The sequence below is a fragment of the Nerophis lumbriciformis genome, linkage group LG19, assembly GCF_033978685.3.
Source record: "Nerophis lumbriciformis linkage group LG19, RoL_Nlum_v2.1, whole genome shotgun sequence".
NCBI lineage: Eukaryota > Metazoa > Chordata > Actinopteri > Syngnathiformes > Syngnathidae > Nerophis > Nerophis lumbriciformis.
In genome coordinates, this window is record NC_084566.2 from 30900712 (window position 1) to 30922813 (window position 22102).

The following is a 22102-nucleotide window of genomic DNA, read 5'->3' on the forward strand; positions in this document are numbered from 1 at the left end:
TGTGGAAACTATGATGCTGTGTTCCATATATATATATATATATATATATATATATATATATATATATATATATATATATATATATATATATATTGCATTGCATTTTAGTTACTTTATTGAGTTTACAACCCCCTGGCCCTGATTTGTACTGTTTTTGTACTTCAATCAATCAATCAATCAATGTTTATTTATATAGCCCTAAATCACAAGTGTCTCAAAGGGCTGCACAAGCCACAACGACATCCTCGGTACAAAGCCCACATAAGGGCAAGGAAAAACTCAGTGGGACGTCGATGTGAATGACTATGAGAAACCTTGGAGAGGACCGCATATGTGGGTAACCCCCCCCCCCCCCTCTAGGGGTGACCGAATGCAATGGATGTCGAGTGGGTCTGACATAATATTGTGAGAGTCCAGTCCATAGTGGATCCAACATAATAGTAAGAGTCCAGTCCATAGTGGGGCCAGCAGGACACAATCCCGAGCGGAGACGGGTCAGCAGCGCAGAGATGTTCCCAGCCGATGCACAGGCGAGCGGTACGTCCACCCCGGACTTACTCACTTATTTTGATTATTATTATTTCTCGATTGTTTGTAAATGTTGCAGTTTATAAATAAAGGTTTATTAAATAAATAAATAAATAATAATAATACACTTTTTTTTTTTAAATACTTTTTTTTAATTCGTGATTTTTACTTGAATTTGTTTTGTCTATGAATATAGTAGAGTGCAAACAAAATAAAATAAAAATTAACAAATTAATTAATTAAAGGATACAGCACATATTTATGCAAAAAATATTTTTATCAACATTCACAAAACTTATTTGTGAACACATTTATTTTCGCTTTTTAGCGTGATACGCCCCGGCCATCGTCCCTCGGCCGCTTCCGTAGGCTGCGACACGGGATGACGTCACAACTGAGCTAATCCAAACATCGACGACAGACCAGTAGGAAAAATCCACTTTCCTCCTAAAGCATCGTCCCTGCATACATCATTTGGACTCGAATGTCAGCATGGCTGCTCAGAAGATAAACGAAGCCCACGAACACATAGCCAAAGCTGAGAAATGGTAAGTTTTAAGCCTCACATTTTAAAGACGTAAACTAGCTTGAGCTAAAACGGCCATTGGAAATTAATGTCTCCATACGACAAACTGGTTAGGAATAAAATAATAAAATCGATTCGCCTTAACAATGATCTCAAACGTATTTCGTTATTGTAGCTTAAAGACGAGCCTGACTAAATGGAAGCCGGATTTTGACAGCGCTGCCTCAGAATACGCCAAAGCCGGTAAACATTGAACTCATCACTACCAGTACCATTCATTAATGATGGAGGCAATCAAAATGTACGTCTTTAAAATGTCCCCTGCTTCCAGCTGTGTGCTTCAAGAACGCCAAGCAGTACGAGCAAGCCAAGGATGCTTACCTGAAGGAGGCAGAATATCACACAGAGAACAAGACGTATCCTTTCATCGATAATCTTCCACTCATGTGTTTTTGATTGATTGAGACTTGTATTAGTAGATTGCACAGTACAGTACATATTCCATACAATTGCCCACTAAATGGTAACACCCCAATAAGTTTTTCAACTTGTTTAAGTCGGGGTCCACTTAAATTGATTCATGATACAGATATATACTATCAGATATATACTATCATCATAATACAGTCATCACACAAGATAATTATTTACATTATTTACAATCCATTTGGTTGTTATCATCATTTCAGTCAACAACAATTGTATCATCAGAGAAATGGACATTTAAACAGTGTAGGACTGACTTGGTAGGATATGTACAGCAAGTAGTGGACACAGAGAGAGAGATCAGAAAGCATCAGAATAAGTATCTACATTTGATTATTTACATTTGATTATTAACAATCCGGGGAGGGTGTTAGTTTAGGGTTGAAGTTGCCTGGAGGTGTTCTTTTAGTGCGGTTTTGAAGGAGGATAGAGATGCCCTTTCTTTTCCACTTGTTGGGAGCACATTCCATATTGATGTGGCATAGAAAGAGAATGAGTTAAGACCTTTGTTAGATCGGAATCTGGGTTTAACGTGGTTAGTGGAGCTCCCCCTGGTGTTGTAGTTATGGCGGTCATTTACGTTAAGGAAGTAGTTTGACATGTACTTCGGTATCAGGGAGGTGTAGCGGATTTTATAGACTAGGCTCAGTGCAAGTTGTTTTACTCTGTCCTCCACCCTGAGCCAGCCCACTTTGGAGAAGTGGGTAGGAGTGAGGTGGGATCTGGGGTGGAGGTCTAGAAGTAATCTGACTAGCTTGTTCTGGGATGTTTGGAGTCTAGATTTGAGGGATTTGGAGGTGCTAGGTACCAGGAATAGGTATACGTAATCGAAAAAGGGTTGAACAAGAGTTCCCGCTAGAATCCTCATGGTGCTTTTGTTGACCAGAGAGGAGATTCTATAGAGAAATCTCATTCGTTGGTTGACCTTTTTGATTACCTTGGTTGCCATTTTATCACAGGAAAGATTAGCCTCTAGAATGGAACCTAGGTAGGTGACCTCATCTTTCCTGGTGATAACAATGTCACCCACTTTTATAGTGAAGTCATTGACTTTCCTAAGGTTGATGTGGGACCCAAATAGGATGGATTCCGTTTTACCCAAGTGTATGGATAGCTTGTTGTCAGCAAGCCAGGTGCAAGTTCTACAGAGTTCAGCACTGAGGATTTTCTCCACCTGTGACTTGTCCTTGTCTGATACCAGCAGGGCCGAGTCATCCGCAAACAAGAACAATTCACAGTCGCATGCTGATGACATGTCGTTTATGTACATTAGGAACAGTAAATGCCCCAATACACTGCCTTGGGGGACTCCACAGCTTACTGAGAGGGGGGGGGGGGGACACGATGCCGTTCACCTCTACCACCTGTTCCCTCCCCTCCAAGTAAGATTGCATCCAGCTCGATGAGGTTTTGTCAAATCCGATTGCTCTGAGCTTATCCAACAGTATAGCGTGGTTAACGGTGTCAAAGGCCTTCTGATGTCTTCACACTGTTTGTTTGGTCTCTTTCCCTAACTTGTTCCTGCAGGCTTTTCCACGCTGCCAAGTAAGTGTCTCCGTTTAAATGTGATCGCCAGACATTCATGGACATGTATTTTTTTTTTACTTTGGTCTCCCTCTTCCTCAGGGCCATTGAGCAAGCAGGCATGATGATGAAGGTGAGGTGAAGCCTTCCGCATTTTAACTGGTGCAGCAGCCTTGGTGACGTCTTGTGTTTGCACTCCCAACAACAGGAGCAGAAGAAGATGCCGGAGGCCATCCAGTACATTGAGAAGGCGTGCATGATGTATATGGAGAACGGGACACCCGACACCGCCGCCATGGCTCTGGACCGCGCTGGAAAGTCAGTATTAAGTATTTACATTGGTCCGATATTAGCAAAGAAATAAGTATGGGATTATTTCGCCTTGCATGTAAAATGTCCGATATAAGCACTATGATCCAAGCAGTCCAACTTGTGCAAATCCTACGAAGTGAGACCTACACTGTTACAATGTCCATTTCTCAGACGATATAATTGTTGATGACTGAAGTATGCTGATAGCAACCCAACCTAACCCCCCCGCCCCAACCCCTTCCGCATCCTGCCACCCGGATTGTAAATAATGTAAATAATTCAATGTATATACTCTGATGATTAACTCGTGTGATGACTGTATTATGCTGATAGTACCGGTATATGTTTGTTCCATGAATTGATTAACGTGGACACCGACTTAAACAAGTTGAAAAACGTGTTCTTCTTCACATTCGCAGTAAGTGCCAGCCTCTCCCAGGAGCGCATATTCAGCGCTGAAAAAAGAGGTTTCCATGTTGTGCACATTGAACCTAGAAGCTGTGCTCTCTTAGAACAACAATCGTTCTATAGCAGGGGTGTCAAACTCAAATACAGAGTGGGCCAAAATTTAAAAGTGAACAAAGCCGCGGGCCAAGGTTGAAAAAATTACCCTTTTAATAGGGACCCAAACAAGTTTTACATTGAATATTGAACAAGCAAGGCTTATATAACTTTATAGTGACATGCAAAATCGAGTTTCAAATTATGATAATAATTCAAAAATATCAATGGCATATCAAATACAATTTAAATAAAAAATGTAATGCCTCTTTTCTATTTGCAGCCTTCTGAGGTAAATATCAACATTAACTTTTTCCACAGGCTAATAAATTAGAAAATAAAATAACTATGAATAAACCAACCATTCAGGACTTTAAACTGCTCCGTTTGCAACACACTGATCTAATCTGATGTGCCCAAGCCAGATACCTGACATCTTTTCTTGGATGCTAGTTCATTAATGTCGGGGCTCAGGCTTTGAGCTGAGGCAACCTTCATTATCGAACGAAGGTGTTCATCAGTCATTATATCTCGTAGTCCACCTTGGGGGCGTGCTTTAAAGGCACTGCATTTATCGTCCTCTACGAGCTGACATCACGTCTGCTTTTCATCCATTCCAACAACGTGACGGCCCAGTCACAAGATATGTGCGACTTCAGCACGCACACACACACGTGAATGCATTTCATACTTGGCCAACAGCGATACAGGTTACACTGACGGGGCCCGTATAAATAACCTTAACACTGTTAGAAATATGCGCCACACCGTGAATCCACACCAAACAAGAATGACAAACACATTTCGGGAGAACATCCGCACCGTAACACAACAAAACTAATACCCAGAATCCCATGCAGCACTAACTCTTCCGGGCTGCAATATACACCCCCGCTACCACCTCCTTCCAGAGGGTAGCAGGTTGAAGAGGCCATGTGCTGGGTGGTATCTGTCCTTCAGGATGTTGTGTACTCGCTTTAGGCAGCGAGTTGTGTACATGGCACTCATCTCTGGGAGTATCGTCCTTGTAATTTTCTCCGCCGCTTTAACCACTCGGTGGTGGGCCTGTTGGTTCGCTTTAGTGCAGCTAGCAAACCACACTAAAAAGCCGTAAGTGAGGACACTGCTGATGGCACAGTTGTAAAAGTTGACCATTGATTTCTGCGGAATGTTATAGATATACACAGTAACTGCACATGTGCAACATAATACATGTCATAAATCACATACAACAACGTAACATTAAGGAGTGGGTCAGGAGGACACAAATGTTCGCAACACTAACATGGGGGACGTTTATTAATACAGTATTGTCTTATGTTTCGGTTTGTTTGTGTGCACAGACTGATTGAGCCATTAAACTTGGAGAAAGCAGTGGATCTGTATCAAAAAGCTGCCGGCGTGTTTGAGGTAACCACGAGCCTCCAAGACGGTTTTATTGTTCTGCGTCTCACCTTGATGGACGTCTGCTTTGTTATACAGAACGAAGACCGTCTGCGTCAGGCTGTGGAGCTGCTGGGAAAAGCCTCCAGGCTGCTGGTGCGGTTAAGAAGGTAAAGAGAAAAAGTAGTATTTTGTTCCTACATTGTTAACTTGACTGTGTGCGTGCGTGTGTGTGTGTGTGTGTGTGTGTGTGTGTGTTTGTGTGTGTGTGTGTGTGTGCAGGCTGGATGACGCGTCGGTTGCCTTGCAGAAAGAGAAGAACATGTACAAGGAGATAGAGAATTTTCCAATGTGCTTCAAGGTGAGATTTTGTCACAGTTTATCATCTTAAAACTAAATGGAATTTTATATATTTGATTTCAATAATGATATATTATATAATTGTGTGTACAGTGGTAAGTGCTCGTGCCTTACAATAAGAAGGTCCTGGGTTCGACTCTTTCTGTGTGGAGTTTGCATGTTCATGTTACATGTAGGGCTGCAACAACTAATCGATTAAAATCGATTATAAAAATAGTTGGCGATTAATTTAGTCATCGATTCGTAGGATCTATGCTATGCACATGCGCAGAGGCAATTTTTATTTATTTATTTATTTTTTTACATTTATTTATTTTATAAACTGCAACATGTACAAACAGCTGAGAAACAATTACCAAAATAAGTATGGTGCCAATATGCTGTTTTAAAAAAATAAAATACTGGAAAGGATAGAAATGTAGTTTGTCCCTTTTATCCGATTATTAATCGATTAATCAACTGATTAATCGATTATCAAATTAATCGTTAGTTGCAGCCCTAGTTGCATGTTGTCCAGCGTGTGCACTGCATGATGCTCAGGTTCATGTAATTAAACAAAACAGTCTTAATGCCTTCTCTGAAGTTTTGTGCCTTAAAGGCACTTTAGTGGCATATTTTTCCCCAAAATTCGTTGCTTGAATTACACAGTATTAATCTGCTTCAAGCCAACTGGGCTTTTATTTAGTTTAGTTTAATATCATTGTTCACAATGTATTCAATGTTATTTATTAGAGATGTCCGACAATGGCTTTTTTGCCGATATCCGATATTCCGATATTGTCCAACTCTTAACTACCGATTCCGATATCAACCGATACCGATATATACAGTCGTGGAATTAACACATTATTATGCCTAATTTTGTTGTGATGCATTAAACAATGTAACAAGGTTTTCCAAAATAAATCAACTCAAGTTATGGAAAAAAATGCCAACATGGCACTGCCATATTTATTATTGAAGTCACAAAGTGCATTATTGTTTTTAAACATGCCTCAAAACAGCAGCTTGGAATATAGGACATGCTCTCCCTGAGAGATCATGAGGAGGTTGGGGGGGCGGGGTTGGTAAGGGGGGTTAGCGGGGGTGTATATTGTAGCGTCCCGGAAGAGTTAGTGCTGCAAGGGGTTCTGGGTATTTGTTCTGTTGTGTTTATGTTGTGTTACGGTGCGGATGTTCTCCCGAAATGTGTTTGACATTCTTGTTTGGTGTGGGTTCACAGTGCGGCGCATATTTCTAACAGTGTTGAAGTTGTTTATACGGCCACACTCAGTGTGACCTGTATGGCTGTTGACCAAGTATGCATGCATTCACTTGTGTGTGTGAAAAGCCGTAGATGTTATGTGATTGGGCTGGAACGCAAAGGCAGTGCCTTCAAGGTTTACAGCACAGATAAGAAAGGGCCCCCTGCAGTTTGCCAAATTGGCAAACAGGTTAGTGCAGCGTTTCTCAAAGTGTGGGGCGCGCCCCACTGGTGGGGAATAGAGACATGACAGGTGGGGCGCGAGGAACGGGAGGACATTTCACTTTAATTATTTAAAAAAAAATTATATTCTTAGATTATTTTTTTTACTATGCTTTCATTTTCTATACACACTGTAAATCACTTTGTGATTCTGTCTGTGGAATCCGCTATATAAATAAATGTAAATTACTTATTTTTCCTGTAGGCTTTAAATTTTTCGGTAGGAGCGAAAGTTTGACAGACATAGCAACAGTAACTAATGGGGGCGGGGCTAAGCGGATCAAACCTTCGCGCGGATGGGTAGCAGGCTAATGTATGGACCACAATTACACAAAATGGATACATTTGTGACTGGCACCTCAAAGGTCGTCGAGCCAGAGCCAGAGCCAGAGCCAGCGCCTGCAGAAAAACAAAAATCTGATGGGCCGAATCAACCATAAAGCCAACCGAAAAGAAAATATGATGAAGGGTATCTTGCTCTTGGATTCACGGCAGTGGTGGTGGAGGCAGAGGAGAGATCCCTGTGTGTTCTGTGTCTAAAAGCGCTAGCAGCAGACAGCATGAGACCCAACAAATTAAAGAGACACCTCGAGACCACACACCCCAATCACGTCAATAAGCCACTTGATTTCTTTCAAAGAAAACTGACAGAGTACCGTCAACAGGAGAAGCGCATGGTAAAAGCTACATCAGTAAACAGTAACGCTCAAATGGCTTCATATAGAGTTGCGTACAGAATTGCACAATGCAAAAAAACACGTTATGTCCTATGTGCTTATTTAGGTGTCTTAATTTAATAATAATCAGGCAACACGTTTCAACTCAATGCCTCGGATCGCTCCCGTTTATTAACAACTTCTATTCTATACACTATTCTATACACTATTCACTTCCTGTCAATGAGAAAGGACGCAAAAGAAAAAGGCTCCTATTCTGCTACCGGAGTTTTTGTTAAATCTGAAGATTTTGACCTCTGATTTGTGATCACAGTCACAGGAGAGTCACCTGGCATCTTCGATCTGATATTGGTCAGTTGAGAGGCACAGAAACGCTGAAATAAGGCGAGTTGGAAGAGCCGTTAGCCTCAAGCCAACGGCGCCTTGCCGCAGTTCAAAGCGGTTGCCTGGCAACCAAAAGCTACGGCGAGTTTACAGCTGTTTTAAAGTGATTCCGACGTCGCAGAGTGATATAAGTTGACAGGCTGACACCCAAAATTGATCTCTGAACGGCGCAAGGTACGAAATTGTTGAAAAAACAAGTGAAAAGTACCGCAAGTTGCTAAAGAAGTAACTGCCGCTAAGACATAAGAGGCACTGACGTCATCGACTGCCGTGATGAAAAAAGGTAAAGGAAAGACTGAACAAGATTTGAGGCTGGACACAGGACATGATGGGATGCAAGAATGGATACAAAAAATACTCCATGATTTTAAAGAAGAAATGAAAGAAGAATGGAAGTACATGATGGAGGGATGGAAAGAAGAAATGAAAGAAATGAAAGAAGAACACAGACAAGATGTGAAAAGTCTGCAGCAATGTATAGAAAGTCTGCAATCTCACAAAACCATCAGAAATAATGAAGCCACTGAAATGGGCAAACAAATAAAGATCCTTCAAGAAGACAACAACATGCTGAAGAATATCATAGATGGAATGGATCAGGATAAACGGATGAATGATATCATCGTGACAGGGCACCGAATTAAACCAAGATCCTATGCGAAAGCTGTGAATAATGAAGGTGAACCAGATGAAATGGATATGGTCTCAGCAGAACAGCAAGTGGTCAACTTTCTGCAATCAAAAGAAATTGAAATTGACATTAATACCATCGAAACATGCATCCCACTGAACGGAAGAAACAACAACGCCACTCCAGTCGTGCTCGTGAAACTTGTAAACAGAAAATCTAAAATGGCATTGCTGAGACAGGGAAAGAAGCTGAAGGGAACACATGTGTACATGAATGAGCATCTCACAAAACGTAATGCTGGAATTGCCAAGAAAGCACGCGACTTGAGAAAGCAGGGAAAAATCCAGGGAACTTGGAGCGCCAACTGTAAAATCTACATCAAGCTGAATGGAGGTCCAGAAGCAAGAGTACTTGCTGTCCAAGACATCAAGGACCTGGACAATTTTTAAAGTTTACACAGCTTCCACAACAACGATGATACTGAACTCTGACAGAAAACAAGCACCTAAATTCAGCATCAACACTACTATGTTCCAAGGAACGACTAAACAAGAGGACCTAGATTCAGGATTGCATCCACCTACACTTATAGAGATTATTGAAACAACATCAAAGATTGTTGAACAAGAAAACATGGAACTAAAAAATTTCTGCAACAAAGATCATAAAAATCAGGATTTGGAAAATGATATAGATCCAGATACAAATTTTTTCTCCCACTTCAGTAATAATTGTTTTTATTATATGGATGATCAATATAACAGCAACATTAAATGTGATAACAAATTGTCAATTGTTCATTTTAATAGCAGAAGCTTGTATGCAAACTACAACAATATTAAGAACTTTTTGGAACACATCAACGAACCCTTCAAAGTGATTGCTGTCACGGAAACATGGATTGATGATAAAAAAGGAATAGATTTTGATCTGGATGGATATGAACTAAACTACATCAACAGAAACAACAAAAATGGAGGCGGAGTAGCTGTGTACGTGATGAAGAACCTGAACTACAAAGTGGTAAAAAACATGTCAATTGCTATAGATAATATCTTAGAATGTATAACAATTGAAATATGTCAGGAAAAAAGCAAAAACATATTCATCAGTTGTATATATAGATCACCTAAGTCAAGTATAGAAACATTTGAAGAATGGATCAAGGCTACTTACATGGACAATGGGCAAAGAATAATTTTCCTATGTGGTGACTTTAATATTGACTTATTGAACCCTAACAAGCAAAAGTCTATTGATGACTTCATTGATACAATGTACAGCATCAGTTTATATCCTAAAATCACAAAGCCAAGCAGAATTACAGGACACTGTGCCACGCTTATTGATAATATTTTTACCAATGATTTTGATAACACTACAAGTGGTCTACTTATAACCGATGTTAGTGATCATCTGCCAGTTTTTACAATATATGATGGAAACTACAAGAAGAATATGGAAGACAAAAGGACATTTCGAAGACTGTGCACAGAGAAGAGGATGATTGCTTTCAAAATTGAGCTACAAAAGCAAGATTGGGACAATGTGTACAATGAAAATGAGGTTGATGAAGCATATGAACATTTCTTAAACAAGTTCATAATACTTTATAACAAACATTGTCCATGGATACAACTCAGTAATAAGCAGAGAAAGAATAATCAACCATGGATGACAAAAGGATTAAAAAATGCTTGTAAGAAGAAGAATACACTATATAGGAAATTTATAGCACAAAGAACTACAGAGGCAGAAATTAAGTACAAAAAGTATAAAAACAAGTTAACATACATACTACGATTATGTAGAAAAGAATATTACAGTGAATTATTGGACAAGAACAAAACTAATATGAGAGCAACATGGGGCATCCTCAATAGCATTATTAAAAATGGCACTAAGAGGGACTACCCTCAATACTTCTTAGACGGAAATAAAAAAAATGACAACATAAAGGAAGTAGTTGAAAGCTTCAATAATTATTTTGTAAATATTGGACCAAAATTGGAAGAAAGGATTCCAGACCCAGTTTCAATTGAGGACTATAATGATACCATAGAGCGAAATCCCAACTCCATGTTCCTCAGTAATGTGACACAGGAGGAAATAGTTACAATCGTGAAAAAATGTAAATCCAAGACTTCAACTGATTGTAATGAAATTGATATGGAAACGATAAAAAAGGTTATTGAAGAGATCTCAGGACCATTAATGTATATTAGTAACCTATCATTTGAAACAGGTACATTTCCAAACAAAATGAAAATAGCTAAAGTTGCACCAATTTACAAGACTGGCGACAAACATGAATTTACAAACTATAGACCTGTTTCCTTACTTCCACAATTTTCTAAAATCATTGAAAAACTGTTCAATAACAGATTAGAGAGTTTCATAAATAAAAATAGAATACTCGAAGAAAATCAATATGGATACAGAGCTAATGTTTCAACTTCGATGGCTTTAATTGAAATTACAGAAGAAATTACCAATGCTATAGATAATAAAAAATGTGCGGCAGCAGTTTTTATGGATCTAACTAAAGCATTTGACACAATTAATCACAATATTTTAATCAAAAAACTAGAACGATATGGCATCAGAGGGTTAGTCTTAAACTGGATAAGAAGTTATCTAATGAACAGGAAACAATACGTGAAGGTAGGCGAACACACCTTTACAACGCTAAATATATCCTGTGGTGTACCTCAGGGATCAATACTAGGACCTAAATTATTCAATCTATATATAAATGACATTTGTAAAGTTACAAAAGATTTAAAGTTAGTATTATTTGCGGATGATACAACAGCGTTTTGTTCAGGAGAGAACACACAGAAGATACTACAAATAATAACAGAAGAAATTAACAAATTAAAAAGATGGTTTGACAAAAACAGACTATCGTTGAATCTCAGTAAAACTAAAATAATGCTATTTGGTAACAGTAGAAGAGAAAGTCAAACACAAATACAAATAGACGGAATAGAAATTGAAAGAGTAAATGAAACCAAATTTCTAGGTATAATGATTGATGACAAATGGAACTGGAAATCTCACGTAAAAAATATACAACATAAAGTAGCATGAAACACGTCAATAATGAATAAAGCAAAACATGTTCTAGACAAAAAATCACTTCATATTCTCTACTGCTCACTAGTGTTACCATATCTGAGTTATTGTGCAGAAATATGGGGAAATAATTACAAAAGTACACTTCATTCATTAACGGTGTTACAAAAAAGATCAGTTAGAATAATACATAATGTTGGATATAGAGAACACACAAATCCTTTATTTATTGAATCAAAGATTCTGAAATTCTACGACATAGTGAATTTGCAAACAGCTAAAATTATACACAAAGCAAACTATAACCTGCTACCCAAGAATATACAACAATTCTTCTCAAAAAAAGAGGAGAAATATAATCTTAGAGAGAAATGTAATTTAAAACATTTGTATGCACGTACAACACTTAAGACCTTCAGTATATCAGTATGTGGAATTAAATTATGGAATGGATTAAGCAAAGCAATCAAACAATGTACTAATATGATCCACTTCAAGAAACTCTTCAAACTTAAAGTGTTTACAAAGTACAAAGAAGAAGAACCATGATAAACATTCTGAATTTATTTAACTCATCCTTTCTTCATTCTTTCACTCACAAAATAATCTTACTTATCTCAACATATGAAATGTAACTTACTTCACCAATTATTATTTATTTACTTATTTTATTGTGATTACTTATGGAGTATATTGTGAATAAATTGAGAACAGGAAGTGAACAAAAGTTTTAGCAACTGTCATGTAAAAGAAAAGGGGTAGGATTAAATAAGCTTTGCTTCTTTCTACTCCTTTTCGAACATGTTGAAAAGAGAAACTGGAGATTGTGATGTATCATGTTGTATACTTGCATGTTCGAAATAAACTCAAACTCAAACTCAAACTTCGAGAGTCCAAACTCTCACTCCCTCCCGTGACGTCACACACTGAACACATGCTACGGTGGCTCGGACATGACAAAACAGTACATGACACCTCACACAATTGCTGAGCAGCTCATTCTCCCCGCTGCAATAGACCTGGTGTCAGTCATGCTTAGTTATTTTATTTATTATTGAACTTGATGCAAGTTATACCACAGCTGCACAGTTATTTTATTTATTATTGAACTTGATGTTATGTTATGTTATTGAGTTTGAATGTATACAACTTGATGTTACTTGATGTTCAATAAATTTGAAAATGTTAAAATGTGAACCACATCCTACCTTAGGATCCTTTTCATGGACTTCACTGTAAACTCACCAAGCTCACAGTGCCGGCCTCCACCTAGTGGTGGATCACCAACCTCCTGACTGACAGGAGCATCACATCCGGCACTCGGACAGTCAGCACTGGCGATCCCCAGGGGTGTGTTCTCTCCCCACTGCTTTTCTCCCTCTCCAGTCTGCTTAGAGATGGAAGGTGGAACAGCTGGCTCTCTGGTGCAGTCAGAACCATCTGGAACTGAACCCACTCTGAAGCCCTCCCACTCTGAACAGCTCAGCTCAGGCTTCTGGGATCTACTGTCTCAAGTCAAATCCCTTGTGGATTAAACATATTTGGCCAATAAAGCGGATTCTGATTCTGAAAGTTGACCTTGGCGAATGTCTGTAAGCACTTGTATTTAGTTTGTCATAACGAGGTAGCATGCTATTTCCTGGTTCCCGAAATTGCTAAAAATACTGTACTGATAGTAAGCCATATCCTTATCTGCACCAAACTAACGATTCCTTCCTCGGCCGAAGACATTGTGCTTGGTGGAGGTAATGATGAGTTTCTTGTCTGTGTAGAAAACAACAGCTCAGGTGCTGGTTCACCTGCACAGAGGCGACTATGTGGCGGCTGACAAGTGTGTCAGAGAGAGTTACAGGTGAGCGAGACGCTAAAAGACGGTCGGTGACTGTTTGACCTTTGGCCTATGCTTCGCGTTGACCTTTTTAACCTTCCGCCAGCCTCCCGGGCTACAGCGGCAGCGAGGACAGCGTCGCCATGGAGACGCTGCTGCAGGGCTACGACGAGCAGGACGAGGATCAGGTGTACCGCGTGTGCAACTCACCGCTGCTCAAGTACATGGACAACGACGTGAGTAAACAACCATCAACTTTCTTATCACAACTCCAAATTCAGTGACGAAGACTTGCATCAGGCATCAAATCATTACGACATTGTAGATATTCTTTGGCAAAGGTCTTCAACAGGGGCCGCAAAGAAATTTTTGGTTGATTAGACTTTTTTTAAAGAATATTTTATTATATTGCCCATTTAATATTTTTAGTAGTTTAAATGTCTTTAAATACACATTAACATTGCTCTGTAGTGTAGTTTAAAAAAGGCAGCCACATGGCCACCCTTCATGTACCTTGCAGGTATCAAATAAAAACTAGAATAAATATTTGTTTTATTAGTGTATTTAATGTTAGCATTTAGGATAGCTTGCCATAATATGGTGCTAGGGTTGCCACTAGGGATGTCCGATAATGGCTTTTTGCCGATATTCCGATATTGTCCAACTCTTTAATTACCGATACCGATATCAACCTGCAAATACACTTTTTTTTTTTTAATTATTACTATTTTCTCTAGTTATCAGTTGCTATAATAATAATAATTATTATTTGCTGTTATTTATTATCGTCACCATACCATACATAAATATGATTATTATTGATAATAATTAGGGATGTCCAATAATAGCTTTTTGCCGATATTCCGATATTGTCCAACTCTTTAATTACCGATACCGATATCAACCGATATATACAGTCGTGGAATTAACACATTATTATGCCTAATTTGGACAACCAGGTATGGTGAAGATAAGGTACTTTAAAAAAAAAAAAAAAGAAAAAAGATAAATAAATTAAAAACATTTTTTTGAATAAAAAAGAAAGTAAAACAATATAAAAACAGTTACATTGAAACTAGTAATTAATGAAAATGAGTAAAATTAACTGTTAAAGGTTAGTACTATTAGTGGACCAGCAGCACGCACAATCATGTGTGCTTACGGACTGTATCCCTTGCAGACTGTATTGATATATATTGATATATAATGTAGGAACCAGAATATTAATAACAGAAAGTAACAACCCTTTTGTGTGAATGAGTGTGAATGAGTGTAAATGGGGGAGGAATGTATTTTGGGTTGGTGCACTAATTGTAAGTGTATCTGGTGTTTTTTATGTTGATTTAATTAAAAAGAACAAAAAAAAGGATACCGATAATAAAAAAAACGATACAGATAATTTCCGATATTACATTTTAACGCATTTATCGTCCGATAATATCGGCAGGCCGATATTATCGGACATCTCTAGTTGCCACCTTTCAGAACAGGAAATAAGGAACACTCCTCACGGCGAAACTGCACGGCCGAAGGAAATTTGACGGTTTGGCTCCCCAAAACCCTGAAATGCATAAAAACATGTGTATCTTGTATATGAAAAAACTAAATGCTTTGATTTAATTGACATTATTTCACACGTCATATTAGCCTCTGGGGTCACTTGGTGGGCAGTAAGGAAGGGGAAGTCAAGAACTTAAAGTTTAAAGTGCTCTATTAGCAATGAACATTGCTAAAGTGCTGTAAATTAAACAAAGATTTGCAGTTGAACACCCAAAAAAATAACAAATATGCATTCCTAAAAATGATGTAAAAATTGCACCACATTTCCAGGTCTTGTAAAATCTTTAACTCTTTGAATGGGCCATTTGGTGGACAGAAATAAAGAATTAAAATAGAAGTCAATCCAAGACCCCAGCAAATGATGAAAAACTGAACGATGGACATACCCATAAAAATGTAGACTTAATTAAGTACTTTTTTTTTTTTATAAAGCGCTGTACAAAACATAGGTGAAGTAAAACAACAGGGGCAACATCATAAAAATGATACAAAGTGGATCACAATTGATAGTTAAAAGGTGCATTAACTAAAGCAGGGGTGGGCAATTAATTTTTACCGGGGGCCACATGAGCAATCTGAGCACTGCTGGAGGGCCGCATCGACAATATTTCAATTACATTTTGCTCAATATTTTTGATATACCGTAAGATAAATCATAATAATAATAATAATAATAAATAGTAATAATAATAATTTCATTCAACCTAACTTAACTTTGTACAAAAGCAGATTGCTTTTGATGGTTTTATTTTTAACACTGTCTTACACTACACTTCCTGATGTATACAACACAATGCAAAAATGTCCATTTCTGCACAGGGTTAATTTAAAGTTTATCCTGCATCCTCTTTAAAAGTCCAACATTTTTCCCCGTCAGATTTGGACAACCATCTGTTGTCACACCTGCCAGCTTGTCCCATTTCAGTCCTAACATGTCCAAACACGCATTTACGTATGTGAACAAGTCATTACCTGTGGTTGTCTCTTTAATTGACTGCATGGCTGCCAGCTACTCCGTGATTTGAAAGTCTGCAGTTATTCCACGTAAGAAGATGAACAGCTGGGCGGTGTCACGTACATCGCAGCTCTCATCCAAAGCCAGCGAAAAACAGTCAGTCGGCCGTTCTGTTCTTCAGCTGAAGCTCCAAGTTTCGGGGCATATCAGCGCAACAGAGTCCAATAAGCACTCCTTAATAAACTCTCCGTTAGAAAATGCCTTACTTTTTCTGGCTATTTTGTGAGAAATGACGAAACTTGTCCTGACGGCTGCATATCTGGGGGTGTGAAATATGGCAAAAAGTCCTTGTTGGGTTTGCAGTTTTACCATCAACGCATCAGCCTCCCTGGCGCGGGCTTCATCAGACAGATTACGGTATTTTTCCTCGTGCTTCGCCGTGTAGTGGCGATTCAAATTATACTCTTTAAACACAGCAAGCTGTGTACCACAAATTAAGCACACGGCTTTACCTTTAATTTCTGTAAAGAAATACTTGGCAGTCCATGTCTTGTTGAAAACACAGCATTCGTCATCAACTTTTCTTTTTTTAGCGTGAGCTGACATCTCGGGGATAACCCTGCATCACTTGTCGCTGTGCACCTTCACTCACAGGTTACACACGGACATACGCCCATAAATAAAATTTTTCAAAATAAAAGCAGCACAGTTGTATTGCACGCACGTCATAGATGTTTTTTAAAATTTATTTTGTAATTTGTGATTGCTGCTGTTCACATTCACTCACAATCAACACGCGCATACGTCCACACGGAAGTAATACAAATAATGCTTTTCAAAACAAAAGCAGGACCGTTGTATTGCACACTCGACATAGATACTTTTTAAAATTGATTTTGTAATTTATGATCGGCCTGACGCGGGCTGGACAGGGACGCACAAAGGGCCGTATGTGGCCCGCGGGCCGCAGAATGCCCAGGTCTGAACTAAAGGCTTTACTAGAGAGTGAAGTTTTCAAATGTTTCTTAAATGTTTCAACACAGTCAAGAACAATGAAATGACAGTATGTTATTTAAATTACAGCATACAGTATTGTACTTACAAAATGTGTAGTTTCACATCACGTCTTGACAAAGCATCTTCCTGTAAAAAAATGTTGAGTGAAATGACTTGAAACAGCAACTTTTGCTGGAATAATAGCTGCAGTACTCTTTGGCCCCTGCAGAGAGCGCCAGCAAACCACTTTATATCTAAGTTATTATTAACATAATTATTTACAATTTAGAGCAGAGGGAAAATAATTCTGCGAATATGCAAGAAACCGGTCGCCGAACCTTAAGTAGACAAACAGATTTACCTTAGTCCAAAGTGAAATGTGAAGTTAATTCTATTTATATAGCGCTTTTCTCTAGTGACTCAAAGCGCTTTACATAGTGAAACCCAATATCTAAGTTACATTTTTAAACCAGTGTGGGTGGCACTGGGAGCAGGTGGGCAAAGTGTCTTGCCCGAGGACACAACGGCAGTGACTAGGATGGCGAAAGCGGGAATCGAACCTGGAACCCTCAAGTTGCTGGCACGGCCACTCTTCCAAACAAGCTATGCTCAGACAAAAATTGATTTATGTTGTTCAGATAAATGTGGCATCAGATATGTTGTTTACAATAGTTTTTAATAGGCTGTTTTGTGTTGCAAGGAACAAACGTGTTTTTTTTTCTCCTTGCAGATGTACATTTTTATCCTCGAATAATACTTAATCTACTTTTGAAAGCACATACAAGATCAATGTCAATGTAAATTAAAATTGCGGCCAAATGGATATCACTTAACATAAATGGTTTACTACATTTTTGTTCAAATTGGAAAGTATATATTTTTTTAATTTGATATTTAATATAAAAATATTTTTAAAATATGTTTTTTATTTTATTTTGTTTTATATATTTTTAATTATTTGACCATTTCTTGCTTTTATTAGAAAATTGTGGTTACCCATTGTAAATAGATTCACAGATAAATGTACAAAAACAATTAAAATTGTGTTGTTTTTTTAAAATTAATTCTTTTGTGGATTTGTGTGTCAGTACGCCAAGCTGGCCATCTCTCTGAGGGTCCCTGGGGGCGGAGCCAAGAAAAAGAAGGCTGCTGCAGCTCCAGCAAACGGCGCCGGCGGACCTGCTGCCGCAGAGGACGAGGATGAGTATGAGGGGGGGCTTTGTTAGCCACTTTGTGTGTCCCCTGCTTTACCTCATGTTAAAACCTCAATCTGTGCAAAAGAAGATGCTAATATACTGTAAAAAAAAAAAAAAAAAAAAAAGAGTTCCATTAGGTGTTGCAAGTAAATAAATTGTACATTTTAATTTGCGGTGTGATATCATTCCTGGTGAATTGCGTGTACATTTTTGTCAGTGAGTCTAAATATGAGTTGTTAATAGCACAATCAGTACTGTATGTAAGAAGAATATGTGTACACTGATTAATATTGTTGTAGCGGTTTGATTTCTTCAGTATTTTAATAGCTGGCTGTTGAAGACAAAATCAATGCATGATTTGACACGCTGGACAAGACACTGATTGTCCTCCTCCAGCTTTAATGCAAATAAAATATCAATGCAGCCATAATATACTTACTTCCTGGGCGTCTACCTTGCAGTATGTTTGGATGAATAAAGATTTATTGTGCAGTGTGCCCTTGAATGCAAAGGTAACAATAACGGGATTGTTTATGTATATTTTTTTTAATTTCGTTTTTATTGTGATCTTGCCCACTTACCCGGAGTACGTCTGATGTGTGCACATGCATCAATAAATACTTTCATTGTGTGGCATTTCTTGGAGTGTTTGTTAGTATTGATAAAGTCCCAGCACGTCACCTATTTTCTCTTTTTATTCTTAATAATTTTACTGGCATTTTTTTTTTTTTTTTTTTGCTAAGTGTCAGGTTCAAACACTGATGACATCTATTAAACAAGACAAGAAGCAAGGAATTAAACAGAGACATAATTAAATTTGGCTTGATGAGGAGAAACACGTACACCTGTACCCTTGTACAGTGTCACCATGATCTGACGAAAGATTTATTTGGACTTTCCCTGATTACATGGCAACAGCTGTTTCTAAAGGGACGGGGGTCGTAAACAGCCATCGCCTTTGATTACAAAACAGTTTAAAGAAAAGGTCGGTTCAAAGAAAAGGTCGTAAAACAGTTCAAAGAAAAACCCGCCTGGAGGGGAGTCTGGTCCTGCTTCCTCTCCACTTTGTAGTTCTCGGGTCAAGACAAAATCTTTCTGTGGATTACAATACATCAAAGAAACAGAACCCTTATGTCACTCCCCATCCTACACAGTGGAGTTTTACAAGCCTTTTGTTTGGTAGGATCAAAGACCCCGAGAGGGACAATAAACTGCAACCGGTGGGGAGATTTCAGCGCGGGAGCTCTGGGTAAAATGGAGCTACCAGGTTTGCTCTGACTCGGAGAGATAGTACCGGTCAGGATCCCAGCTGTGGGTAAATACTGAAATGCATTCTGGCAGCCGGGATGCACCTCAAGATCTCCAGCAGAAGATCCCTCTTATGGACAATGGTGGACCTTGATGTTGGTGACCGGTCCTGGCCCCCATACTGCTGCTGCATCCCAACCTACCTCCATTCCTCTTGACTTCGTCTTGCCCCTGGGTCCATATTGGGAGGGACAAGAGAGTGAGTAGACAACTCTTTCTCACTTAAATCCAAGTCATCTTCATCACCCTTCAGTCACTATTCCCTGATACAGAAATCATTGAAAGGACTGGCATTCCCAGCGTCTTTACCGTGCTTCGTCAGTCTCAACTTCGATGGGACGGGGTATGTCACGTGGATTGTCCCAAGCGTATCCTCCCAAAGTGGTCAAAATCCTTTTGGTGTTGGGCGAGTGACAAAGCACTGGGAGCTGTAGCCACAGACCTGCACACAGGCGGCTCACGACATATGGTCTCTATGACTGGATCCTAGTTCTGCCTTTGGCCAGTTGCGATTATCAGTGTGGAAACGCAAAGGGATCAGCTTCTCAACAAAGCTGGGTGTTGAAAAAGCCATCTTTCTCACAATATTACTCTACACATGTGAGACCTGGACTGTATACCAAAGACACTGCCTTCGCAAATTACTAAGAGTGAAATGGCAGGACAAAGTCCCTGATACAGAAATCCTTGAAAGGACTGGCGTTCCCAGCGTCTTTACCCATCCATCCATCTTCTTCCGCTTATCCGAGGTCGGGTCGCGGGGGCAGCAGCCTAAGCAGGGAAGCCCAGACTTCCCTCTTTCCAGCCACTTCTTCCAGCGCCTCCCGGGGGATCCCGAGGCGTTCCCAGGCCAGCCGGGAGACATAGTCTTCCCAACGTGTCCTGGGTCTTCCCCGCGGCCTCCTACCGGTCGGACGTGCCCTAAACACCTCCCGAGGGAGGCGTTCGGGTGGCATCCTGACCAGATGCCCGAACCACCTCATCTGGCTCCTCTCCATGTGGAGGAGCAGCGGCTTTACTTTGAGTTCCCCCCGGATGACAGAGCTTCTCACCCTATCTCTAAGGGAGAGCCCCGCCACCCGGCGGAGGAAACTCATTTTGGCCACTTGTACCCGTGATCTTGTCCTTTCGGTCATAACTCAAAGCTCATGACCATAGGTGAGGATGGGAACGTAGATCGACCTGTAAATTGAGAGCTTTGCCTTCCGGGTCAGCTCCTTCTTCACCACAACAGATCGATACAGCGTCCGCATTACTGAAGACGCCGCACCGATCCGCATGTCGATCTCACGATCCACTTTTCCCTCACTCGTGAACAAGACTCCGAGGTACTTGAACTCCTCCACTTGGGGCAGGGTCTCCTCCCCAACCCGGAGATGGCACTCCACCCTTTTCCGGGCGAGAACCATGGACTCGGACTTGGAGTTGCTGATTCTTATCCCAGTCGCTTCACACTCGGCTGCGAACCGATCCAGTGAGAGCTGAAGATCCTGGTCAGATGAAGCCATCAGGACCACATCATCAGCAAAAAGCAGAGACCTAATCCTGCAGCCACCAAACCGGATCCCCTCAACGCCTTGACTGCGCCTAGAAATGAAACTGTCTGATTGTGGCGGTCCGCTCCCTGTATGATCAGTGTCAGAGCTTGGTCCGCATTGCCGGCAGTAAGTCGGACACGTTTCCAGTGAGGGTTGGAGCGTCTTTACCATGCTTCGTCAGTCTCAAGTTCAATGGGACGGGGTATGTCACGTGGATTGTCCCAAGCGTATCCTCCCAAAGTGGTCAGCAAAGCTTCAAGGACACTCAAAGCCTCTCTAAAATACTTTGGTATTGACCATAACTCCTGGAAGACTCTTGCCAAGGATAGTCCAGAATGGCAAGGGAATCAATCGGGAAAGGATGAGGCACAGCTCATCAAAATTGCCAAGTTCAAGCACACATCACACGAGTCTCGTGTCAAGGGTAATCCTCTACCGCAAACTGCTGCTGGACTCTCTTGCCCCTACTGTCAAAGAATCTTCAGGGGACGGTTTGGCCTCATCAACTGCATGACGGATTGTCAGAATAATTGTATCTAAGGTATCACAAAACTTTGTGTTTCAATGAGTTCCCGGCAAGAGGACAAAAAGCTACCAAGAAGAAGGCTTGTAAAACTCCACTGTGTAGGATGGGAAGCAACATGAAGGTGTTCTGTTTCTTTCATGTATTGTAATCCACAGAAAGATTTTGCCTTGACCCAAGAACTAGAAAAGCGGAGAGGAAGCAGGACCAGACTCCCCTCCAGGCGACCTTTTCTGTGAACTGTTGGGGGTTACCGCTGTTTATTTTAAAAAAAAGCTGGCTTTTACAGACTCTTTTAAAGAGTTAGTGCTGTTTATTTGTAAAAATGCTGGTTTTTACAGGT

The 22102-nt window shown here is 39.9% G+C and overlaps 1 protein-coding gene across 1 annotated transcript; it reads left to right on the forward strand.

The window, feature by feature from the left end:
* Positions 1 to 885: 885 nt before the first annotated feature.
* Positions 886 to 19037, forward strand: napgb (N-ethylmaleimide-sensitive factor attachment protein, gamma b). Its single transcript, XM_061978963.2, has 12 exons — positions 886 to 1076; positions 1230 to 1297; positions 1386 to 1470; positions 3068 to 3085; positions 3167 to 3197; positions 3273 to 3382; positions 5221 to 5287; positions 5360 to 5430; positions 5543 to 5621; positions 13628 to 13707; positions 13790 to 13919; positions 18283 to 19037. The coding sequence occupies exons 1-12, from the start codon at positions 1021 to 1023 to the stop codon at positions 18418 to 18420; spliced, it is 933 nt and encodes a 310-aa protein (XP_061834947.1). The 5' UTR covers positions 886 to 1020; the 3' UTR covers positions 18421 to 19037.
* Positions 19038 to 22102: the final 3065 nt, after the last annotated feature.